The sequence below is a fragment of the Cydia splendana genome, chromosome 2 (genome assembly GCF_910591565.1).
Source record: "Cydia splendana chromosome 2, ilCydSple1.2, whole genome shotgun sequence".
Classification (NCBI taxonomy): domain Eukaryota; kingdom Metazoa; phylum Arthropoda; class Insecta; order Lepidoptera; family Tortricidae; genus Cydia; species Cydia splendana.
In genome coordinates, this window is record NC_085961.1 from 21024806 (window position 1) to 21047545 (window position 22740).

A 22740-nucleotide genomic window follows, 5' to 3' on the forward strand; every position below is an offset into this window, starting at 1 on the left:
ATCAGGGGTTAAATCAAAACATAACAAACAATATCCTCCACCATAATCTGTTCTACTTATTCCATTACCTTCGTTGTGAAAATGAATACCAGTTCCAGAAAATAAGGTGTGATATGCCGCCGCTATTAAACCAGAACTAAATGACGGTTGTAATGTTTTAGAAGGAATTTCATGACCATCTACAAACAAACTAAATGAATTCATATTATAATTTTGAAAATTAAATGGATTCAAAGCTAAATTTCCATTAAAACCTGAATTTGATACAAATCCAATAATACAGCGTTTAGGAATTTGTCCGAGAAATATATTATCCAATGTTTTACCCTGGACCCCTGTTGGTATTGTGAGAACCTTAACTTCTGCTCTCGTAATGGGGTACTTCGCAGTCGTTGTTGCCAATACTTTTTGATGGGCTAACAAAACGCTAGGATTGATTTTTGTTCTTCTAACAATGAGACTAGCATCTGTTATTTGTACTTTAAGTTTTTTATCTTGATGACAAATTAAATTAAATGATTCTTTTGATCGGACTAACTTAATACGCAATTCAACACCATTTATCAAGAATTTCTCTTGGTTAAATATATCGCCATGCAAATGTCCAATCATTTCCACTTCCTTACTCTCTTTGATAAATTCTAGTCTTTTCTGAAATCCTTTGTTGTTGGCGTCAACGGTATCCATAAAACCTGGGGTATCCTCATACCATAACCCACAAGTAAGATGGGTTTTTTTGGCTGCCGGTCCATAGTTGAGAAGATTTTCCATATAAGCACGGTAAGCATATGTATTGTTTGGGGGTGATATGAGTTTTTGATTTAAATATACATCAAGTTGGTTGAAAAGGGAATGTAGCCAGTTATTGGTGGGTCCAACTCCGGCATCTGCTTTTAATTTTGTCCCATCTTGATTCAATACTTTAGCAGTAATATGTAACATTGTGTGTGATAGATCAATGTAGTCATCTCCTGATCCAGGTACTTGAAATTCAATGGGGCCATCATCACTTAAAGATGAAATTGGTTTGTAATGAATCCAATGTCCGCTTTCAATACTTGTTTGAGTTGATGGAAGGGCAAATATATCTAATTCAGATTTTGCACATTCACATGAATGACTGTGTAGAAATGACATTATTTAACTTGAAAATATATCGTTATTTTTATTATTATTTCTACTTCCTCTTCGTCGCGATGCTTTTCGAGTAATGAGTGGTTCTCTTCTTTTATTCGACATTTTATACCCAGATCCTGACATGAGAGAATCAATTTTTTCATCAGCCTTTCTTTTTAGGTTAGCGCTCGCTTCCTTAAATCGTGATCGAATGGAACTATCCATAGGACGAGAATTTACCATATCAGTTAACAAACCAACCCCTGCCCCTAAGGTTTCTTTTCCAATGGTTTTTAAACCGCTAGATAACAAAGGGAGCACTGATCTAAATAGTCCACCCAAAAAACTGCCTATACCATGTCCTCGTTGATATGGAACTCCCTTATAGACAATACCTATCCCAGAGCCGGCTTGGTGTGAATAATAATGTTCGTAAGGACAAGAGACTGACGATCTGTTGTAAATCATTTTACTCGTTGAAAGTGTAGCTTCACGCAAGAAGATCCAAATTGAAATGGTACTCTGACACCAGTCGTTGTTCTTATATCTATTTCAATGGTATCGAACTCTCTTCGTAAAACTGGTACATAATGAGCGGGTGAGAAGATGTGAGTTTTATAAGCTCCATAAATGAACTTAGTTGGATCTAAAGGTATTATTCTGAGTAATGAAGTAATAACATCTCCGACTACTTGTGGGTGTATTATATCAGTATAAACAAATATTTGAGATGGTAAACCTAAATATAAATTTGCAGGGCTTTTTCCTAATGTATTTTGTTTTAAATTTGTTTTCGGTTTAAAACCCAATTGCAGACTTAGTATCGGAGTTGTAATGATAGATGTTATTTCTTTATTTGTTGTTGCTATTCCAACCAGTTTTGTTAATCCATCATATCGAAATTTTACGTTATTTTTTAACTGTGGGTTTTCATTAAACGCTTGAAGAAAATGATCTATATTATCATATGTAGTGGGTGGTATATGAGTTTTTATATCTACTATTTTTGTAGTTTTATCGGTGGGTGATAACACCTTTTTCTTTAAATAAATGATGTTTTCGTGCTCTTGAACATTATACATGGAACAAGGATATTGAAATTCCACCAACCCAACTACCCATTCTCCATCCAATTTAATGGTCTTTGGTAATTTAGTTAAGAAATGTGCAGTCGTGTTATCCGTGTAGTAATCTGATGAACTATTACTTAACAAAGTTAGATAAAAACTATTTTCACTCATATTTTCTTTAAGTTTGATTCAGGTATCCAAGAATTAAATTTATTAGGATAACCTTGCCACTTAACTAGTATTTCCTTTCTGCCAGCAACTCGACGCGAGCGTATTATTTTATCAATTTTATACTCGTTGGAGGGGAGGTAAGTTACCTTTTGTAATTCTTTAGAATAAAATGTACCAATGATGGGTTCACCTTCTAAATCCTTTATTGTATAAACAACTCGTGGCGATCTGTTAATAATCGAATCAATAATAAATATTTCATCACTCCAATTACTTTCATAACCTTTTTGAAACACATGCTTATATTTAGTGATTCTAACATGATCACCTACATTTAGTTTTTTAGTTTCTAATGAAATTTGCCTATCTTTTTTGCGATCATATAAATTACACCAAACAGTCATAATATTATTAGAGCTAACATCAACTGGGCGCATTTTAATGCTAGAATGATAGCTATGGTTGTAAGAATGTAGAAGATCTTGTAATATATTTGTGTAGTTATATGTATTCTTATGAGTGAAGTAACGCCACATTTTCATTTTAAGTGTTCTTTGAAACCTTTCTACTATACTTGCTTTAATGTCGGGGTTATTAGTGGTATAATAATTAATATTTTTGCTCTTAAAGTAATCTCTAACCGCCTTTGAAACAAATTCTGTACCTTTATCAGATTGGATGTGACGGGGAACAGAGTTGGCTTCAGTAAATATGCTTTCAAAACATTGTTTAACAGTTGCTGAATCCTTCTTCTTCATGGCTCTTGCAAAAGCATATTTACTGAACACATCAATAACACAAAGAATATATTTATACCCATCATTATATTGACTATAAGTACTCATATCACTTAAATCAGCTTGCCAAAGTTCATTAAAGTTCGAGAGAATGTATTTATTTCTAGTAAATCGTCTATGAATAGGTTTATGCAGCGTGTGCGTATCTTGAGATTGTAACCATTTTTTCACTTCCTCTTTGTTCATTTGACCTTTCATTTCCTTTGATAAATTATTTAAACTGCTATAGCCAGCTGGATTAGAGACGTCATAATAGATTCTGTTAATATCTAATAAGGAGTCCATCTTTCCCACTCTATTTTCTTTCCGGATCGCTTTTGCTCCCGTGTAGCAAGAGGCGTAGAAGTATTATTATCTTTATCTGTTGAGGCTCTCGTCTTCACAGATGTGGAGGGGGTAAAGGGTTCAATCAAAGGAGTACCATTAATAAATGCTAAATTTGTAGGATTACCTATGCATGACCTAGGAACTTCGATATCTTTTAAAAGTAAAGCAAACACTTCCCATCCAATTGGCTTAGGACGTTTAAGACATCTAACGGTGTCGCTTACCAAATCAGTAATATTACTATTTTGAATGGTTTGGTTATTTATAACAACTTCACCAGTCTGTTTCCACCAAATTTTCGGTTTACTTGAAACAATGTAATCTAACAACGTTCGTGCTTTTTTTTCATAAGATTTAGGTAATATGTTTATAATTTTTGACGGACTAATTGGCATTAGTTCTTGATTTATTTCGCCAGGTGGTGTATTAAACGATGACGGTGTGGCTGCTTCAGTTACATTATCTGTAACTGACTCATTATTTTCAATCTCCTCCTTTTTGTTCACTTTTGTTTTTATAATATCATTACTTTCGTTGATGACTTGATCTACCCCCTCCATCACGATGGGTATTCTAAACGGTTTTCGATCTGTTTCAATAAAATGTAGAAATCTTTGTAATGCTTGAGAATATAACGTCCACTTTTCGCGATCATTCATTTTACTTTTAAGGATTTTTTGCATCTCTCCATCTAGCCGAGATGAGGAATTTTCGGGTGGACTCTCATTCCTTTTCAGCCTTTCAATAAAATCTGATTCAACTAATAACATTTTTTTTGTGTTTTCCATTTTGTTTATGATAAAGAGTTCACTAAAGCACTTAAAACTGCACCTAAAATAATAGGTAGAAATGCACCTCCTTTTTGAACTATAACAGTTTTTCTTATTTTATGTTTCCCTTTCGAAACTAATTTTCTTAAAATATCTTTATATTTTTTTAGTTTCGTCTTTTCTTTTTTTTCTAATGGAATTTTCCCATTTAGGACGTTATAAATGCACTCACAAATAATGTTGATCTCTTCATCGTCACAAGATTTAAGTAATGCAGTACGATATTTGGGTTTAAGCAACTGCAATGCTTCAAGTAAATGTTTATATGTGTTTACTCTTGCATGCATCATGTAGAACTGACTAAAATATGGTGATTTTTATCATATTTAAACCCCTTTTTAGGTACATACACTGTGCAATGCCCATCAAACGGAAATATTTTTGTTTTAAAACGGCATATGTCATTTGTATTTTGTTTCAGGTCAATCATGAGGTAACCATGAGCCTCCTTTGTAGCATCTTTGTAGGCTTCGTCCACAAACTTTGAGTTTTCTGGGTAAACTTGTCGTGACAGGTAGCGTATTTGAGTTTTATCCCTGGGATTTTTAAAAAATACAATGTAGCTTGTATTCAATGAAATATCACGTTGACCTCTACCTTGATGAAATACGTTTTGTGTAATATAAAAAACACTTAAGTTTCTATGATGACTACCTTTCGTAAAAATGTCAACGATTCGTCCATCTGATTCTCTCATCAAATCATCTATAATAAGAAGTTTAGGTTTCTTCCCATCAAACATTGAAAAATCTGGTATTCCTTGACTATAATTTACATTTTCCAGATTGTAGAGAGGTTGCATTTCATCATAACACCAAATAATTTCATCAAATTCAACATTACATATCTCTTTGGAGTTATTCAAAAAGTTTGTAACAAATTGCGTTTTACCACACTCACTAGGACCTGCGACAATGGTGGTGAAAGGATGATAAAAGTGAATCATTATTAGATATCGTAATCTATGTGTATGTGTGTATGTGTGTGGGTGAGTGTTGATATGTTAACGGATGGACTTTAAATGGTAATATTCAGAAAGATGATTACTATTTAAACAACTCAGATATAGTAGACAAAAAAACAAAACAAAATGATTACGTAATTTTTTTTTTATTATTTATGATCACACTTTTAACATTATTTTTTTTGTTTCATATTTACAAAAATACCTTAAAAGATACAATAAAATAAAATTCATACATTTTTTTTACATGTTTACAAGTAATACCTTAAAAAATATACAATGTACAAACAATAATTTGGAATTCGAATGTTCTGTGTGATTATATTACAACTTTGAAACTTTTTCATTATTGCGGTATTTTATAATGACCCCACGCTAGAGTGTCAGAAGAGTTTTCTAATAAGTACCGTTTTGTATCTTCATGCGATAATGATATTTTATTTATTTTTTGAGTGAATATTATATGTTTTATAGACTTAAATCTTAGCATTTGAGCGCGTTGCAAATTTTTATTAAATAAACACGTTTTGTAATTGTCAAGAGTAAATTTTTTTGTAACACATTTATTGACTCCTTTGGCTTTTGATAAAACACCGTATTTTTCGGTTTTCTCATCATTCTCGTCATATTTTTCAACATCTAAGGTATACATTTTAGATCTCAGACCTACAAACTCTTTTAAAATTCTACCATTATTTTCATCTTTGAAAAACCCTAATCGCTTTTTATTTATTAACGGCAAATCATATTTATTGTTAGGAGGATAGTCAGATGTATCAAAATATAAATTAAGATCTGATTTTATATCTGCGTAATAATTTTCCGTGAAAATTTGATATACTAAGCTATCAGTATCTGTATAAAGAAGCTTAAGATTGTCTGGATATTTGGTTTTCATGTAGCTGTAGTGAAAGTCATACATCAAAGTTTTCGATATATCTAATACGCAAAATCCCAGATAAATCGGTTTATTATAAAATATTTTAGTTTTATTCAATTGAACGGCCACTAAATTCTCAGAGAATATGGATAAACTATGGAACTCAGGTTTCGCTATCAAAGATTGAACCCCCTGCGTTTTTCCTCGATTTTCCCAGTGATTTAATAATTTGACATTTACGCGTTTTGCAACATTTTCCATGGTTTTACCGAACACTGAATTATTCATTAGTTTAAAGAAATCTTTTTCAAAATCGGATGATGCCTGTGATCGCATGTGGGTGTTCAAATCTATGTAACTTTTTAACCACATAGACTGCTGAAATTTAAGAATGCGATGGATTTTACTCAATTTCAAACCATTCTTCAAACACTGTTTTAGATTTCTATAATGAATGACATAATTCGTTTTTTTATTTAAATTAGGAATTAATTTTTTTTCTTTGGAATTACCCAAACAAACGTTTTCAGGACAAAATGGCAAATCTGAATGAGAGTCATGCAACTCGTTAGGGTATTCGAGATCAACTTCTAAAATTAAACCATGATCAGCGTCATCAGATATATTAAAGTCAGTATCTGTATTTACCCATTCAAATTTACCGGTAGGAAGACATTGAGACATAGCCCACCCGTAAAGGTTATTTGCATCAAAGTACATAAGAAATGACGATGGGATATTTTGATTATAATCTTCCAAAAAAATATTATTAGCCTTCGCGTATCTATTACTACATTGTGATATGCCACCTCGAATATTTTTTGATATAAAAGCTATTTTATCGATATCAGTTAGGAGTTCTAGTTTTATTTTTGTAGTTCTTAACATTGCATCCCAACTTAATCCCGGAGCAGTATAATAATGAGCGGGGTCTAATCCATACGTCTTAAGACAAAGGTTTCTAAAATTTTCAAATATATCAGTTAGTAATAGAACATCAGTTTTTAAATATAAATCAGAATAATCACCCATATTTTTGCATTGAAAATGAGACCAAACATCTTTTGCGTGATCATAATCCTCTTCTGAGATGTGACTATCAGACAAGGAACTAAAGAAATCATCTTTAGAGGGAAGAGCTGTTAAGTTTAAAGAATCGTATGATGACATGTGTTCATAGGGATAGACACCCTTTCGTAATAAGCGTTTAAAATCCTCCTCGCATGAAAAATTCAATTTTAATTCATGAAATTGTTCAGGCAACAAGTTTTTTGCCAATTTGTCAAGACTACTGGACATAAATTTAAGTGAATCGACAAATCTCAATTTAATTGTGCGATTATTTATTTGTAAGCTCTTAGAAAATGAAATGTATTTCTCTTTGTTCTCTGGAATCAGTTCAATGTCGCCTTCCGCCAAACCAAGCCCATGCACTATAAAATGACTATCATAGTTACACAAATTATGGAAAAATACAGGTACAAAATTAGGTGCCCTGTATTTTTCAGAACAAAATGTATGTGCCACTCCTTCATAAAGACCAGTATGGTAATTATAGGAAATGACTGAATCCTCGTTTAAATTTTTATCACAAATATAACATGTACTACTCTGAGCAATATGCACATTATTTGCATTAGATAAAGGCAATGGAGTTTTTACAAAAGTATTTCTCCTACAAATGGCCTTTAAGTCTTGTTCCATATACTTCATAAATTCCTGGGTGCAATTTTTGCCTTTATATGTTCTGTACACTGACAATTTATCATTATAAGAACATTTAATGTAGTATCCAAAACTATATACCTCATGTTTTTGTACATTTGTTGTTGAGGATGTAGTAGGATTAATTGTACCTGTTTGAATCGGGTTTAGAAAGGCCTCGAAATCAGCATAAATAACAAAAGGTACCCTTAATTTACGTTCATAATTATCGAAAGTAAGTATATTGGAGGAAACGTTTTCATTGAACCAGTTTTTCTTTTTATCCTGTTCTGAAGGTAAATGTGTACAAACATGGAAACAATCGTTTCTTTGATGATTCATTAAATTGTTGTGGGGGGGGTTGGAGGGAGTAGGTACGCTCAGGTATGCGACGCTGGGCTATTGGCCGACACCTCAAATCCACCATACACGTCCCCGTCGTCCCTGTATCTGCCGCCGCGGATCAGGGCCGAACCCACCCAGGGTCTCATTGGTGGGTGGGTCGTCCCTCCTGGGCAATGCTAGTGGTCGGATCGGGCGTCGCTATATTTACCAACTTACCCCGGACCACTAGTAGCAAAGTATGGGGGCACCGCCTGACGTGGGCCACGCCAAGTGATGTGGCATCCCCACCCGCCAGGTGTTCCTTTCCTCACCCTAAAATCCCGTCTTTAATCCTATGATCCAAAACATCACTTCCTGTCTTTATTCCCGTCTCAACCTTCCTTCTCCTGGGGTTTGCAGTCCGGAGCTTGAATGTGCGGAATAACTTTTCCGCACATTTGGGCTCCGGAATGCAAACCCCAGACTTCCCTTCCACACCAACAATCCTACTCCACTCCAAGAGGAGACAACCTCTATTAAAAAACCCCAATCTAAGGTGGACCAATCGTGCCGAGAGATGCGTGGCTGAGGGGGAGCTCAGTCGCTAACGATGACCCTCGATACCGGGCAACCTCGAGGTGTATTTTGCCTTGTTCCGGCAAGCGGGGCTCTGCTGGAAACTGACAACATTTTTCCCTAGCTTCTCGTGGGATTTGTATGGAGAACGCAAAAAACAAAAAAACTGAAGGTACCCTGGAAGACCTATGCCAGGAACTAATGCCCCTGATGGTAGGTGCGGAAGATTCTGCCCATACATCGGAGCAAGCCATGGAGGGAGTGGAGAGCGCCGACACGGTTGAAAGGAGCGATACTCATTGCCCAAACAACCCAACGGAGGCTCCCAACCCTGAAACACGTAAGTCCGTCAAGAAATTGACGGGCTCTGCGAAGGGCCGCTACAAAGCTCTTAGAGGACTGGGAGTTGCGCATGAGGAGGCGCTACAACTGTCCGCAAAGAGCTTCGCGGAACTCAAAAAAATGGGGCACAAGTTCGGGTCCACACACTCCAGACCCGAGCCAAAATCGGCCAAACGGCCGCGCTCGGAGGAGAAGTCACCGCAGGGTAACATCTGCAAGAACCCAAGGGTGACGGTGACCCCCCCAACCCAACCCCAACCCTCACAACCCTACAACGAGGTCCTCAGCCAAGTCCGAGTCGGAATCAAGGACTCCAAGCCGATGAGTGTCGCGCAATTGGAGACCCTCTGCAACACCATCTTGCAAAAGATTGCGACTCTGGAGATGGACGAGGGACCAAAGTTCAAGGGTTACGCATACAAGCCAGGCTGGTTACTCATCACCTGTAGTGACCAAAGATCAAAAGCCTGGCTTGAACAAATAACACCGTCCCTAAAACCATGGCCGGAAGCCAACCTCGGGGTCATCCCTGAAAATGAGCTTCCCAAGCCTAATATAGGGATGGTGTTTATCCCAGAGATAGACGACTCCAAGGTAAGACAGTCGCTATCTCTACTCTATGCACAGAACCAGGGGCTGTACACAGAGTATTGGAAGATTCTCCACACCAAAGTCGAGAAGAGTGGGGTTATGGTAACCCTATCTCTAGACGACGTGTCGGTGGAGAATCTACAAAAAAAGGGCCTAAAGGCAAACTTAGGTTTCCGGGAGGTCCAGTTTCGGCTAAAGGGCCAACCAAAGACCCATCAGCCAGAAACTCAACCTTCCCAAGACCCACCACCGCAGGATGCAATCCCTACCACTCCTACCACCTTATCCCAAAAGCCCGCCCGAAAGGTGCCTTCAGGTCCAAAACGGGCGGCTTCCCAAACATCCAATCCCAAACCAGGACCATCGGGCTTGCAGCGGTTTCTCGCCAACCGGGGAGGATCCAGGGGCAACAACCGCCCAAGGGGTAAAGGGGACAGAGGGGGCCACCAAGGGCGCACCAGTGCCCACCGCGGTGGCAAATAACAACGACGCATTCGGGGGCAGGGGGGTGATGTTCCTCCAGGCCAATCTCCACCACGCCATAGCGGCCACAGCGGTCATAGAAAAACTTTTTGGCGAAAATGGCCTGGACATCGCCCTCATACAAGAACCATGGATCAACACCAAGTCCATGGCATCAGGACTGAACAGAGCAGGAAAGGTACTAATCTACGAAAAAGGAACAAAACCGAGAGCCTGCATCGTATTTAACAAAAATATTAACTTCTTGCCTGTTACAGAACTATGCAGTGAAGATCAAGTAGCTGCCTACGTCGATCTCAAAGGGAGAGGAGCACTCAAGGTAATAGTCTGCTCCGCCTACCTGCCCGGAGAGAAGCAAGATCCCACAGAAGAACTGACTAAAGTGCTAGAGTACGCTCAGGCACAAAAGGCAGAACTTATTGTGGGATGTGACGCCAACGCCCACCACACCATCTGGGGGAGCACTGGAATTAACAAAAGGGGTGAGTTACTATCCCAATTCATCTTTACTAATTGTCTGCACTTGTTGAATAAGGGCAACACGCCCACCTTCGTAACTAGGGCTAGGCAAGAAGTATTAGATATAACCTTCGCGACTGAAAAGGCGGCAAACTGCCTAGCCGACTGGCGGGTCAGTAGCGAAAACTCAATGTCGGACCACAGACATATTTTGTTCAGTGTTAAAGGCTCTCTAGGTAGGGAACCACTTACACGCAGAAATCCAAAAGAAACGTCATGGGAAGCCTATAAGGCAGACCTCGAAAACCGTCTAAAGGATGTCCCAAAATATGTAAAAACACAAGACTCTCTCAACATGGCAGTTAACTTAATATCAGAAGGCATACGTAGGGCCTACGAACAAGCCTGCCCGCTGAAAGAGGCAAAAACTACTAACACAACGACGTGGTGGAATAAAAAGCTAGAAAACCTTCGCAGGTCCACACGTCGCATATTCAATCACTCGACCACTCCGAATGGGTGGGAAAGGTATGGTAAAGCGTTGACTGAATATAATAAACAAATCAGGAAAGCAAAAAGAAGGTCATGGAGAAGGTTCTGTGAAGAGATTGCCCAAACTCATAAAGGTGCGAGAATTCACAAAATACTCTCCAAGACACCAACCAACTATCTTGGTCTTCTCAAAAGACCAGATGGCTCATTTACGAACACAGAAGAGGAAACTCTGGACTTGCTCAGAGGCACCCACTTCCCCGGTTCGTACTCAACCAGTAATACACAACTATGCGCCCAAAGGAACCCTCGAATCCATAGGGTACGCAATACCGACTGGAATTTGGCAACTAACATCTTTAGACCAAACAACATTAAATGGGCATTAGGAAAATTCAAACCATTTAAATCAGCGGGAGAAGATGGAGTGTTTCCGGCGCTCTTACAGCAGGGACAAGACCTCCTCCTCCCGCATCTGGCCAGAATATTCCGAGCAAGCTTCGCGTGGGGAATTATACCAGATAAATGGACTCGGGTCAAGGTACGCTTTATACCAAAGGCAGGGAAAAAGGACTACTCACAGCCTAAATCCTTCAGACCAATTAGTCTAACATCGTTCTTACTTAAAACGATGGAAAGAATCATTGATCAGCACATTAGAGCCAATTACCTTGTGGAAAGACCACTAAGTGTAAACCAACATGCTTACCAAAAGGGAAAATCTACGGAGACTGCCCTACTTGACCTGGTTGACAAGGTGCAGAAAACCCTAGAGGATAAGCAAACCGCTCTATGTGCGTTCCTTGATGTCGAGGGTGCTTTCGACAATACGCCCACAGAGACCATACTCAATGGTATGAAATCAAAGGGAGTAGACGAAACCACCACCAGATGGGTACATAGCATGCTCTCGAATAGAGTAGCCACTCTAACCCTCAACACTGTAGAGCATGAATTTTATACCACAAAAGGGTGCCCACAAGGAGGCGTTCTATCCCCACTCTTATGGACCCTAGCAGTGGACCAACTTCTTGCAATTATGTCAGGCCAAGACTATGACACACAAGGATATGCCGACGACCTTGTAGTCATCATCAAAGGCCCATGCCTCCACACGATATCCAACCTAATGCAAGGAGCTCTAAACACCATATTCAAATGGTGTCGAGAAAATGACTTGTCCATTAATCCGAGCAAGACCGTGATAGTACCATTCACACGAAAACGCAAGCTCGAAAAGCTCACAGAACCAAGACTTAATGGACAAATAATATCATTCTCAGACGAGGTCAAGTACCTGGGGGTCACCTTCGACCAAAAGTTAACTTGGAACCCTCACCTGAGGAACATCATACAAAAAGCAAAAATGGCCATGTGGTCATGCTGTCGCATGGCAGGAGCGAGATGGGGCATAAGACCCAAAATTGCTATGTGGTTATACACAGCTGTAGTGAGGCCAATTATCACCTACGCTTCCGCAGTCTGGTGTAACAAAACCAACCAAAAGACGGCAATAGACACATTAAACAGCCTGCAACGCACGGCTTGTTTAACAGCAACAGGCGCCTTCTCCTCGACACCGGGAGCGGCCCTAGATGCACTGCTGGATATTATACCACTCCACTTGCAGGTGCAAAAGGAGGCCAAGCAGTGCGTCTACAGAATCTGCACGCTAAACAGGCCAAAATGGCGCTCTCAAGCATTAACCAAACTAAAGGCCTGGGTTTTTGCAAATAGAACCCTTAGCATGCCCACAGATGACACGCACACTCAATGTCACTTTACTAAACTGTACACAGTAGAAATACCTCCTAGAGACAAATGGACTAACGACCAAATGTTCGTCGAAGAGGGAAGCCTTATTTGGTATACGGATGGTTCCAAGAAAGGCAATGATGTAGGATGTGGGATCTATGGTGAGAGACCTAAGCTCAGAGCTAGCGTCAGCATGGGCACACAGGCCTCAATCTTCCAGGCAGAAGTCTTCGCCATCAACAAATGTGCGGAGATCAACCTGGATAGAAACCAAAGACACCAGCATATCTACATCAACTCAGACAGCCAGGCTGCTCTGCTGGCACTAGAATCTCTTGAGTCAAACTCAAAACTAGTCCAGAACTGTAAATCAAACCTAAATGCGAGAATTCACAAAATACTCTCCAAGACACCAACCAACTATCTTGGTCTTCTCAAAAGACCAGATGGCTCATTTACGAACACAGAAGAGGAAACTCTGGACTTGCTCAGAGGCACCCACTTCCCCGGTTCGTACTCAACCAGTAATACACAACTATGCGCCCAAAGGAACCCTCGAATCCATAGGGTACGCAATACCGACTGGAATTTGGCAACTAACATCTTTAGACCAAACAACATTAAATGTTTGTTTATTACAGAATCTGAATCTGCACGCTAAACAGGCCAAAATGGCGCTCTCAAGCATTAACCAAACTAAAGGCCTGGGTTTTTGCAAATAGAACCCTTAGCATGCCCACAGATGACACGCACACTCAATGTCACTTTACTAAACTGTACACAGTAGAAATACCTCCTAGAGACAAATGGACTAACGACCAAATGTTCGTCGAAGAGGGAAGCCTTATTTGGTATACGGATGGTTCCAAGAAAGGCAATGATGTAGGATGTGGGATCTATGGTGAGAGACCTAAGCTCAGAGCTAGCGTCAGCATGGGCACACAGGCCTCAATCTTCCAGGCAGAAGTCTTCGCCATCAACAAATGTGCGGAGATCAACCTGGATAGAAACCAAAGACACCAGCATATCTACATCAACTCAGACAGCCAGGCTGCTCTGCTGGCACTAGAATCTCTTGAGTCAAACTCAAAACTAGTCCAGAACTGTAAATCAAACCTAAATGCACTGGCTTATTCCAACAAAGTCATACTTAGATGGGTACCAGGGCACTCCGACATTAACGGAAACGAAGAAGCGGATGAACTTGCTAGAAAGGGCGCGGACACACCCCTGGTCGGCCCAGAACCGTTTTGTGGAACCACAAAACGGGATGCATATTCTCTGCTCAACAACATAGAAAAAACGAGAGCAATCGATTGGTGGAAGTTCGAAAAAGGACAAGAACACTCGAAAGCTCTAATCAAAGGGTTCAACAGCAAAACTGCTAAGGAGCTTCTAGGGCTCAAAAGACACAAAACTTGTGCGGTGACTAGAATTTTGACTGGACACTGCAAGTTGAACAAACACATGTTTCAAATAGGGAAAAAACAAGATGCGACATGCAGGTTCTGCCAAGAGTCAGAGGAGACTGCTATGCACATCCTCTGCTCCTGCGGACCACTAATGTCCAAAAGAAGTACCTACCTAGGGCGACATATACTGGAACCCTATGAGGTACAGAGCATTACGGCCCAAAGAATCTGGAATTTCCTGGATTCAACGGGCATTAGTAATGAACTTTAAAGGGCCGTCACAATAGATCACAGCTTGGTCGAAGCGACAGTCAAAGGCCCACATAAACATAATAATAAAAATTGTTGTGAGTTGTAAAGTTCGACAAACAACCATCACAAATATGTGCAGCATGCTGTGTATTTGATAATTGTTTAGATACTAACCTAGATAAATTTTTGATATAGCAATAATGCCCCTTACTGTCTTTGGATATGTACAATAAATTCAAGTGGGTAGCTTTTTTGCACTTTGTTAAGTGTAATGGGCCTACTACGTCATGTTTTTTACTTTTCGAATTGTATTCAAGACCAAAAACGTTTATACTTATATCATTCATTTTTTCAAATTTTTGAATATCTCCAACCTTAAGTGGGAAAGTTAAATTTCTAAAATTTAATTTATTTTTATGCGCTATATACGATTTCGCAGTGTTTGAACGATGACTTGTAGGTGGATACAAGCCTGACAATACAGCCCATCTAAAACATTCATGATCATTATTTTTTACATTAATAACTGCTTTTCTGTTCTGAATATCACGTGGTAATTCGATATAGGAAGAACCACGCAATGGATTAAATTTGTTTACATTGACATCTAGATAGTTAAATTTTACTAAACTCCATCCACTGTCTTTTCTCTCAAAGTTAAATAGTTTTGTTAATATATCTTTAACAACTGACTCGAAAATATCATCTTTGTCGCTGCTAACATCAACTACATTGTTACATAATTGGAAATCAAATGTATTATTTACTTGTTTGCTCTCTTGAGTAAAATCCGCATTCAAAATAAAGTTTACTTTTAAAGCATGGTGATCAGTGAGGGAACGATCCAATAATGCAAAGATTTTCTCTTTATTTCCTAGTAAAATGGATTCGGGAGTAAATGGTTGGTGAACATTTTCATTTAATAGTATTCTGTAAGTGGCCACCCTATTCTTAAAAGCATTTTCAATTAACTGAACATTAACCCATTCAATGTCAGCCCTTAAAACATTATTTTTGTGAAGATTACTATTTAAATGATTTTTAAAATATCTTTTAGAAACAAACTTATTACACACAGAACATTCAATTTCATGATTATTATTTGTACTCACAATGACATCGGGAACTGGTTCGGATGATGTTGATGCTACAGGTTCAGCAGCTGCTGAACGGTTTTTCTTCACCAAGAATTCTTCGGTCTCCAAAACTGCAGCTGTCCTTTTTACTCCCCGTCCTATTTGAGAAGATCTATAACAATACATAATAAACATAAATATCTTAATGTCAGATAAAATAAAAATAATTACTAAAACGGTTGGTTGTATATACTAACGTAAGTCTTTTCGACACTGCTGGCAATAGGCCCGCATCATCAAAACTCCATCAATCACATCTGATGACTGAGTATTCCCCTTGGATTTTTTGATATGCCCATCACATGGTGTATAATACGGTATAATATCAGAATCTTCCAGTAACGAGTGAGGTAATTTGTTTGATATATACCACATTCTTATATTTCTATGAAAATATGCTAAAATAAATTCTTTACTTAATTCCTCAATCTTATTACGAGGCAAAGTGAGACCAATATGATAGTAAGTAAACACCATTATGGAAAAGGATATCACAGTACAAGCACGGCACCAAAACACTGAATGATATGAACTCGAGATACCCCGCTTATATAACCAGCACTCTCCCACCCCACGTTTATCCTAACAATAAGTTCTGGTCACAACAAGTTAGGAGGAACCCATCCTTTGTTAAACAGGTACTGGTTAAGAGTTATAAACATGTATGAACAGGAATACTTTTACTTACGCCTCTCGATGTAGTTGGCTCACAAGACGGGCAGCCTCGCATAGATCTTCATTTTCTTCTATTTCTTCACAGAGTCTGATAAGTTCAAGATCGTAGACATCACAACTCAAAGAGTCCATTATGAAATGAGAAATCATACAGTGCTTTCTTTCATTTAAATAGTTGACTACAGGTATAAGATTTCTAAGAGTGGGGACTGTAATCTTTACAAATGAGAAGTATTAAATTAAAACTTGTTGTAATGTGATACAATAAAAATAATCTGTTACATGGAAAATGTACTTAAGGAGAGGTAAAAAATGAGAAATACGTTAACACAATCATTAAGCTACTACTATCATTAATAATTATAACTATCACTGTTTCTTATTATCTATAAAATATTTCACACTACTGTCCTTAGAAGCTAATTGCTTTGTTATGTTATAAATAATATTTCGCGTATTTTGTAGCTCCAAATCGTCTTCCAACGCAAAATATTTCAATCTGAAGTCCGCATGCTTCCAGTGTTCCATGGGTGGGACGTTTTTGATTTTATGCATATCATATATCTCGATTTTAATCAAATGTGATGCATAGGCCCCGTCGTCTTGTCCGGATGACAAGTTTGCAACACCGTCTGGTGAACTTTTGCTCACATTTGAAGACCGTTTCACAACTTTAGACTGCTTTTTAGGTCGTTCAAAGAAGCTATCGATATTGTTTCCTGAACGTTTCTTTGCGATGGCTTGTTTAACTTTGAGACCAAGCGTACCCTCTTCATCGCTTGATTCGTCTTTATTATCATCCGGGTAGTAATAGTTCTTGAAAGTATTTTCAGTGAACTGAAACAATATAAAACAATAATTTACACACTGTCTACAATCTTGATAATTAAAACACAAAGAACACAAGTGAAAACAAAACAAAGTAAGTTACGGTAATAAAAGACATACTTACATCCATTGTTGGGTCTTTCTATAAACACTTAAACACTTCACTGTTGAATTAACACTATATTTCTATATACTGCAGTAGATACAAGGAGCTCTGATACAGAGGACTGCCACGACAGTAATACTTACTCAAAGCCATTTCTCTTCGGCTTTTATACTGTGATAGTGAGCAGGATACAGTATCGTTCAAATCATGTCTCAACAGGTTCATCTAATACAGACGCTCTCTTTACTAAAACCCAAATTCAAAAGCATAATAGGAAACAATAAATCCATTGTCAGTATAAAATATAATAGATGTCTACCAATAAAGCAATTATGCTGTTATAACAATGAATACCAACACACAAGAAATGCCGACGTATTAGACTAAATCATGTTGAAACCAGTTGACACGTCTCGTTATTTTTTTAAAATCATACAAAGTAACATGTCTCAACAAGTTCATCTAAACAGACGCTCCCTGTACTCAAACCCAAATTATATCCACATAATAATCCATTGTCAGCATAAAATATATTAGACGTCTATCAATAAAGCAATTAAGCTGTTATAACAATGAAAACAAGTGCACAAGAAATGCCTCACACGCCTAGTTATTATTTTAATAATACAAAGAAACAAGTAGCTACGAGTTTACTTTCTATCGTGTTACAAAGAACATAAAAATGTATGTGAAAATAAACATATAGTATTAGATAATGAGACATACTTACATACTAAGTTTAAGAATAAAAAAGGCTACATTAGGTAGAATTGCATTTATCGCAGACAAAAATAATGAGTTAGAAATAGGTAAAACTAAATAAAATAACACAATACAATATGCACAATATAGGTAAGTATGTATACGATATGTAGGATGCTTTAGTTTGGATAGGTAAGAAGTTTAGGTATTTAGGTTAAAACATAACTTGAACGAAGACTAGGTGAAAGCAGGTTAGTTTGAAATGAGAAGTTAGGTTGATTTTAGTTAGGTTTGGTCAAGTTAGGTTTGGTAAAAGAAGGTTTAGGTTAGTTTAGGCTACCGACGGATTACTTGTGTAAATTCTAATTAGGTTAGGTTAGGTTAGAACTGTATTCCTTATAAATCGAAATAGCTCCAAGAGGTTGTAAGATAATAAGATAATGAATCGCAAATAAGTACCTTTTGCAAATACCTATCGGTAATACCTATTGCAAATACCTATCGCTAATACCTATCACAAACACCTACAGTATAATACACACATAAAGAAGGCATGAATGAAGACGTCGGTGGGTGAAGGGTCCATCCAGGTAGTATGCTCGGTAACACAATAACGCGCCCGAGTCGAGATCGAACAATAGAAAAGGGTCGATAAGCCTATTGTTACCGTGGTGAGCAAGGTGTATTGTTTAATTAGCGTATTTCGTAAGTACCTGAAGGAGGCGCCGGGCACTGCTGAGACCTAGCGCAATCAATTGAAATGGGGGGCTATTTTTTTTTTTTTTTTTTTTTTTTTTTTTTTTTTTTTTTTTTTTTTTTAGGTTCAGCGGGGGCGGTGGATCGGCCCTGGGGTCAGGATCGGTGACCACTGAGAGGTGGGGCCAGAATCGGGGAATAGTTTCTACTGGTATATATATCTAGTCCCGTAACTGCCACTCTGCATTTTTTTTAGAAAATACGGTCAGGGTAACGTCGGTGGTTATTTATAGTACCCCAATAAGTAGATTGAGTATGGCAAATTTAATGTACATATCATTACTACCAAAAGAAGGGCTTTTTCAAAATCTGGCTCCTTCATTCCAACTTCTACGGTGAAAAAATATGTCAAACAGCGAAAAAGCTATTTGATCCTTTGTCTATGTTATCAATTTTGGGCACCACCGAATCCAGCCGGCACAGTTATTAAATTCTTATTAACAACCGTGCCATAAATACTCAGTGGCTTTATAATTATTCTTCATCACAATATAATGCTGTTATCACACTTAGCGTAAACGGAGGTACTAAACAACGAATTTATTAGTTTTGTAATCTTTAAATCGGTTAGCACGAATCGGTCGCCAAATTTATATAGATTTACGACGTCGTGTTATTCAATTACAAAATTGTTACAAAATACGACACATCCGCTCCGCGTATATAATGTGATGATTGAGAAGCGGGCACACGACCTCAAGCCAAGCCGTACCGAAACGTAGGTATCTAAGAAAATTTAATAACATTATGAATATTATGACTGAACATTGAACGTAAAGAAAAAGCCGGCCAGGTGTAAGTCGGACTTGCGTCCCGAGGATTCCGTAGGTATCACCATATTTTGTGTTAAATATTATTTTAAGTATTTGTTTCTTAAGTTCAGCTCACTTTTTTTGTTAAGCAGTATATACCTATAGTTTTAAGGTTTATTACACTACAATTTAAAATTCGTATGTTTATACGATATAAAGATTATAAACAAAAATAACATACCTACCCTTGTCTTGTTGTCTTGTATAGGTTACTCCTTAATTTAGTTTAATTTTTATTAGGTACCTATTTGTTTAGCGGCATATAGAAAAACACACTCGAGGCAGAGCCCCCGCTGACAGACAGACGAACATACTGCGTACCTAAGGTTAAAAATGGGGTTCCGATTGCCCTTTTTCGGATGTCCCCCCTTAAAAGAGTCGAAAAAATTAAATTCTTACTAGATACAACCTTTTTTTTCATACTACGCAAAGTGAGATGTAGCCTGTAAGTAGTAAGCTTCTTTTTATGTTATCTAAACCTGAAATAAGTAAAAAAGCTCCTTTGTAAAAAGTCGGAATTAGTAGCCTTATTAGCTGAAAATAATCTTAGATTTAGGAGCAAAGCTTGGGGCTGGTTTGATTTATTATTATAGGCCTTTCTAAGCGAGAAATAGTAGTGATCAGGAAAATCCAGAATTGGGTTTATCATATTTCAAAGACTTCTCGAGTGTAGTTTTTTATCCTTATGTGTAGGAAGTATTTGGCAAGATTTTCTTTGTAATAAAACAATGTACGAGGAACAAAGCGTTGAAAAGTTTGTGCAATTTAATAAACAAAAAACAGTCAAATGCGAGTCCGTTTAACTCGAGCACCGAGGGTTCCGTACAAACTTTCAATTATCTCATGTAACATAATATAAGTACCTACACGAAAGGCTTTTGACCAGAAGTATACTAATTATGAACAGTGCCATCTATCGGTAAATTGGCTTACTAACTTGCGCGACCTGTATTGTATGTTGTTTATTTTTTTGGATATTTTTTTATTATGAGAGCCTACTGCAACAATTTTTATTTTATTTGAAATAAGGTGTTTTTAATGTACGAGCCCCGATGAAAATTAGTTCTTCTAGTTCCACACAACAAGTTTGTTTATTCTAATAAATTTTACACATTAAGATAAAATGACCCAGTAATGGCAACCATAATAATAATAATAGCGTGGCGAGCTGTTCCCGGAGACTGAAGGCTTCATAATGGCGATACAAGACCAGGTAATAGAGACACGAAACTACCAACGACACATAACAAAGACTCTGAACAACGACAGATGTAGAAAATGCAATAGCTGCCCGGAAACCATACAACATAATTACAAGTGCATGTAAAACAATAGCCCAGACCGACTACAAACATAGACATGACCAAGTTGCAAATATTATCCACCAAAGACTTGCCTATCAACAACATTTCATCACTGAAATAGAGCCATATTACAAATATAAACCTGAAAGTGTATTAGACAACTCAACAGCTAAACTGTATTATGACCGAACCATCCTCACTGACCGAACTACCCATCATAACAGATCTGACATCACACTTATAGACAAATCTTGCAAAACTGGATACCTCATAGATATAGCCGTTCCTAATACACATAACTTACAAAGTACCATAGCCGAAAAACTCAGCAAATACATTGAACTGAAAGATGAAATAATCCGGATATGGCATCTGCAGAAAGTGATAATAGTACCGATTGTTTTATCTACTACAGGTGTAATACCCAAACAGCTACATCAATCTCTAAGGACCTTAAAATTACCGCCCAAAACATTCCATCTCCTTCAGAAAGCCGTCATCCTCAATACATGCCGCATTGTAAGAAAATTCTTACAAACTGACCAAGAACCGCTTGCTGCCGCAATTAGACCAACCTCACTATCATCTACCCATGCAACCTTAACCTTATCTATAGCGCCAACTACTGAACCACTTACCGCAAACTTGGAGACTCACACGACGGCCAGGAACGCACATCCTGCTGTAGATTAAGAAGTAATAATAGATATTGCACTTACCTGAGATGCACTTGGCCTAGGCCCGTGCATAGCAGTACTCCGGTGAAAGCCGAGAAAATATGAAAACCGAGATAATAATAATAGGCGTAGGGATGTGACGACCCCATCGCCCGCTGGTTTTACCAGTGCAATCAGTCAACGCAGGGCAGCTTGTGGCGAGCTGTTGGGGATTAGCGACCTCACCTACCCGAGTGCTCCTGGAGAGTTCTGTTACCCGCAAGGAGGGTGGGTGGGACAGGATTCTCTGCCTCTGGCTTGCCTTAGCCGGCCGGCCAGAGTGGAGTCGTTAGAGCTATAAGCTCCAGGGGTGGAAGTGAAATATGCATAAGACGCGAGTTGGCACAGTGGCTGTTAACAGCCACTGGGTAGAAAGCGGCGCACACCTCTCGACACCCCTGAGCCGCTCACACCGGTGTTGCCCTTGAGCCATCCTAGATGTCGCTTTTTGTGGGGGCCCATCTTGTGAGGGCGAGTCACCGTCTGCCGGAAATAAAATTGCATACCGTTTTATTAGGCAGGCGTCCGGTTTTTTACCCCATAGCTCAGTTCTTAGTCCATCGCTTTCACCCAATAACCTAGTTCATTTTAGATTCCATCAACTCTCAATAGTCCTTACACCCTGGCGGGTGCTGCCTCTGCGTGCGTCCCATGACAGTCAAGACACGGGCAAGGGCAGCCTCCGCTCGGTGTACCCCTTACATTTCATTAAAGTGTCAAAAGGGCCTCTACGTGTTGGCTTCGGCTCCGCGCACGCCTCCCAAAGGTCCGGAACACCATTGTTCCGTGATGGGAAAGACATAGAAATAATAATAATAAAAGCCTTTATTAACAATCTTACTTACATACATATTTCAAGTACCTATTCTTATGTTTACATGTTTATTTTAAATTATTTCTTCTTTTATCTTTTGGCACCGGTTAATTTAGTTTCTGTAGATTGTCTTGCTTTGCAGCATAGGCCTCCCCAAGATTTCTCCATGCCAGTCGGTCTCTTGCTATTCTCATCCATGTTGTTCCTGCTATTTTCTTTATGTCGTTCTCCCATCTACAGTATTGACCTCCTTGTTTCCTCTTATTGTACTTTGGACACCAATCCATCACATCTTTGGCCCATTTGTCTTTGTTTGTTCTTATAATATGGCCTGCCCAGTTCCATT

The 22740-nt window shown here is 38.4% G+C and overlaps 1 protein-coding gene and 1 long non-coding RNA gene across 2 annotated transcripts in view; one reads left to right on the forward strand and one right to left on the reverse strand.

Moving 5' to 3' along the window:
* Positions 1-22740, reverse strand: part of LOC134805518 (uncharacterized) — a 126712-nt gene that overhangs the window by 28895 nt on the left and 75077 nt on the right. The window lies entirely within an intron of this gene.
* Positions 8665-11492, forward strand: LOC134804772 (uncharacterized). Its single transcript, XM_063778001.1, has 2 exons — positions 8665-10353; positions 10433-11492. The coding sequence occupies exon 1, from the start codon at positions 8901-8903 to the stop codon at positions 10173-10175; it is 1275 nt and encodes a 424-aa protein (XP_063634071.1). The 5' UTR covers positions 8665-8900; the 3' UTR covers positions 10176-10353; positions 10433-11492.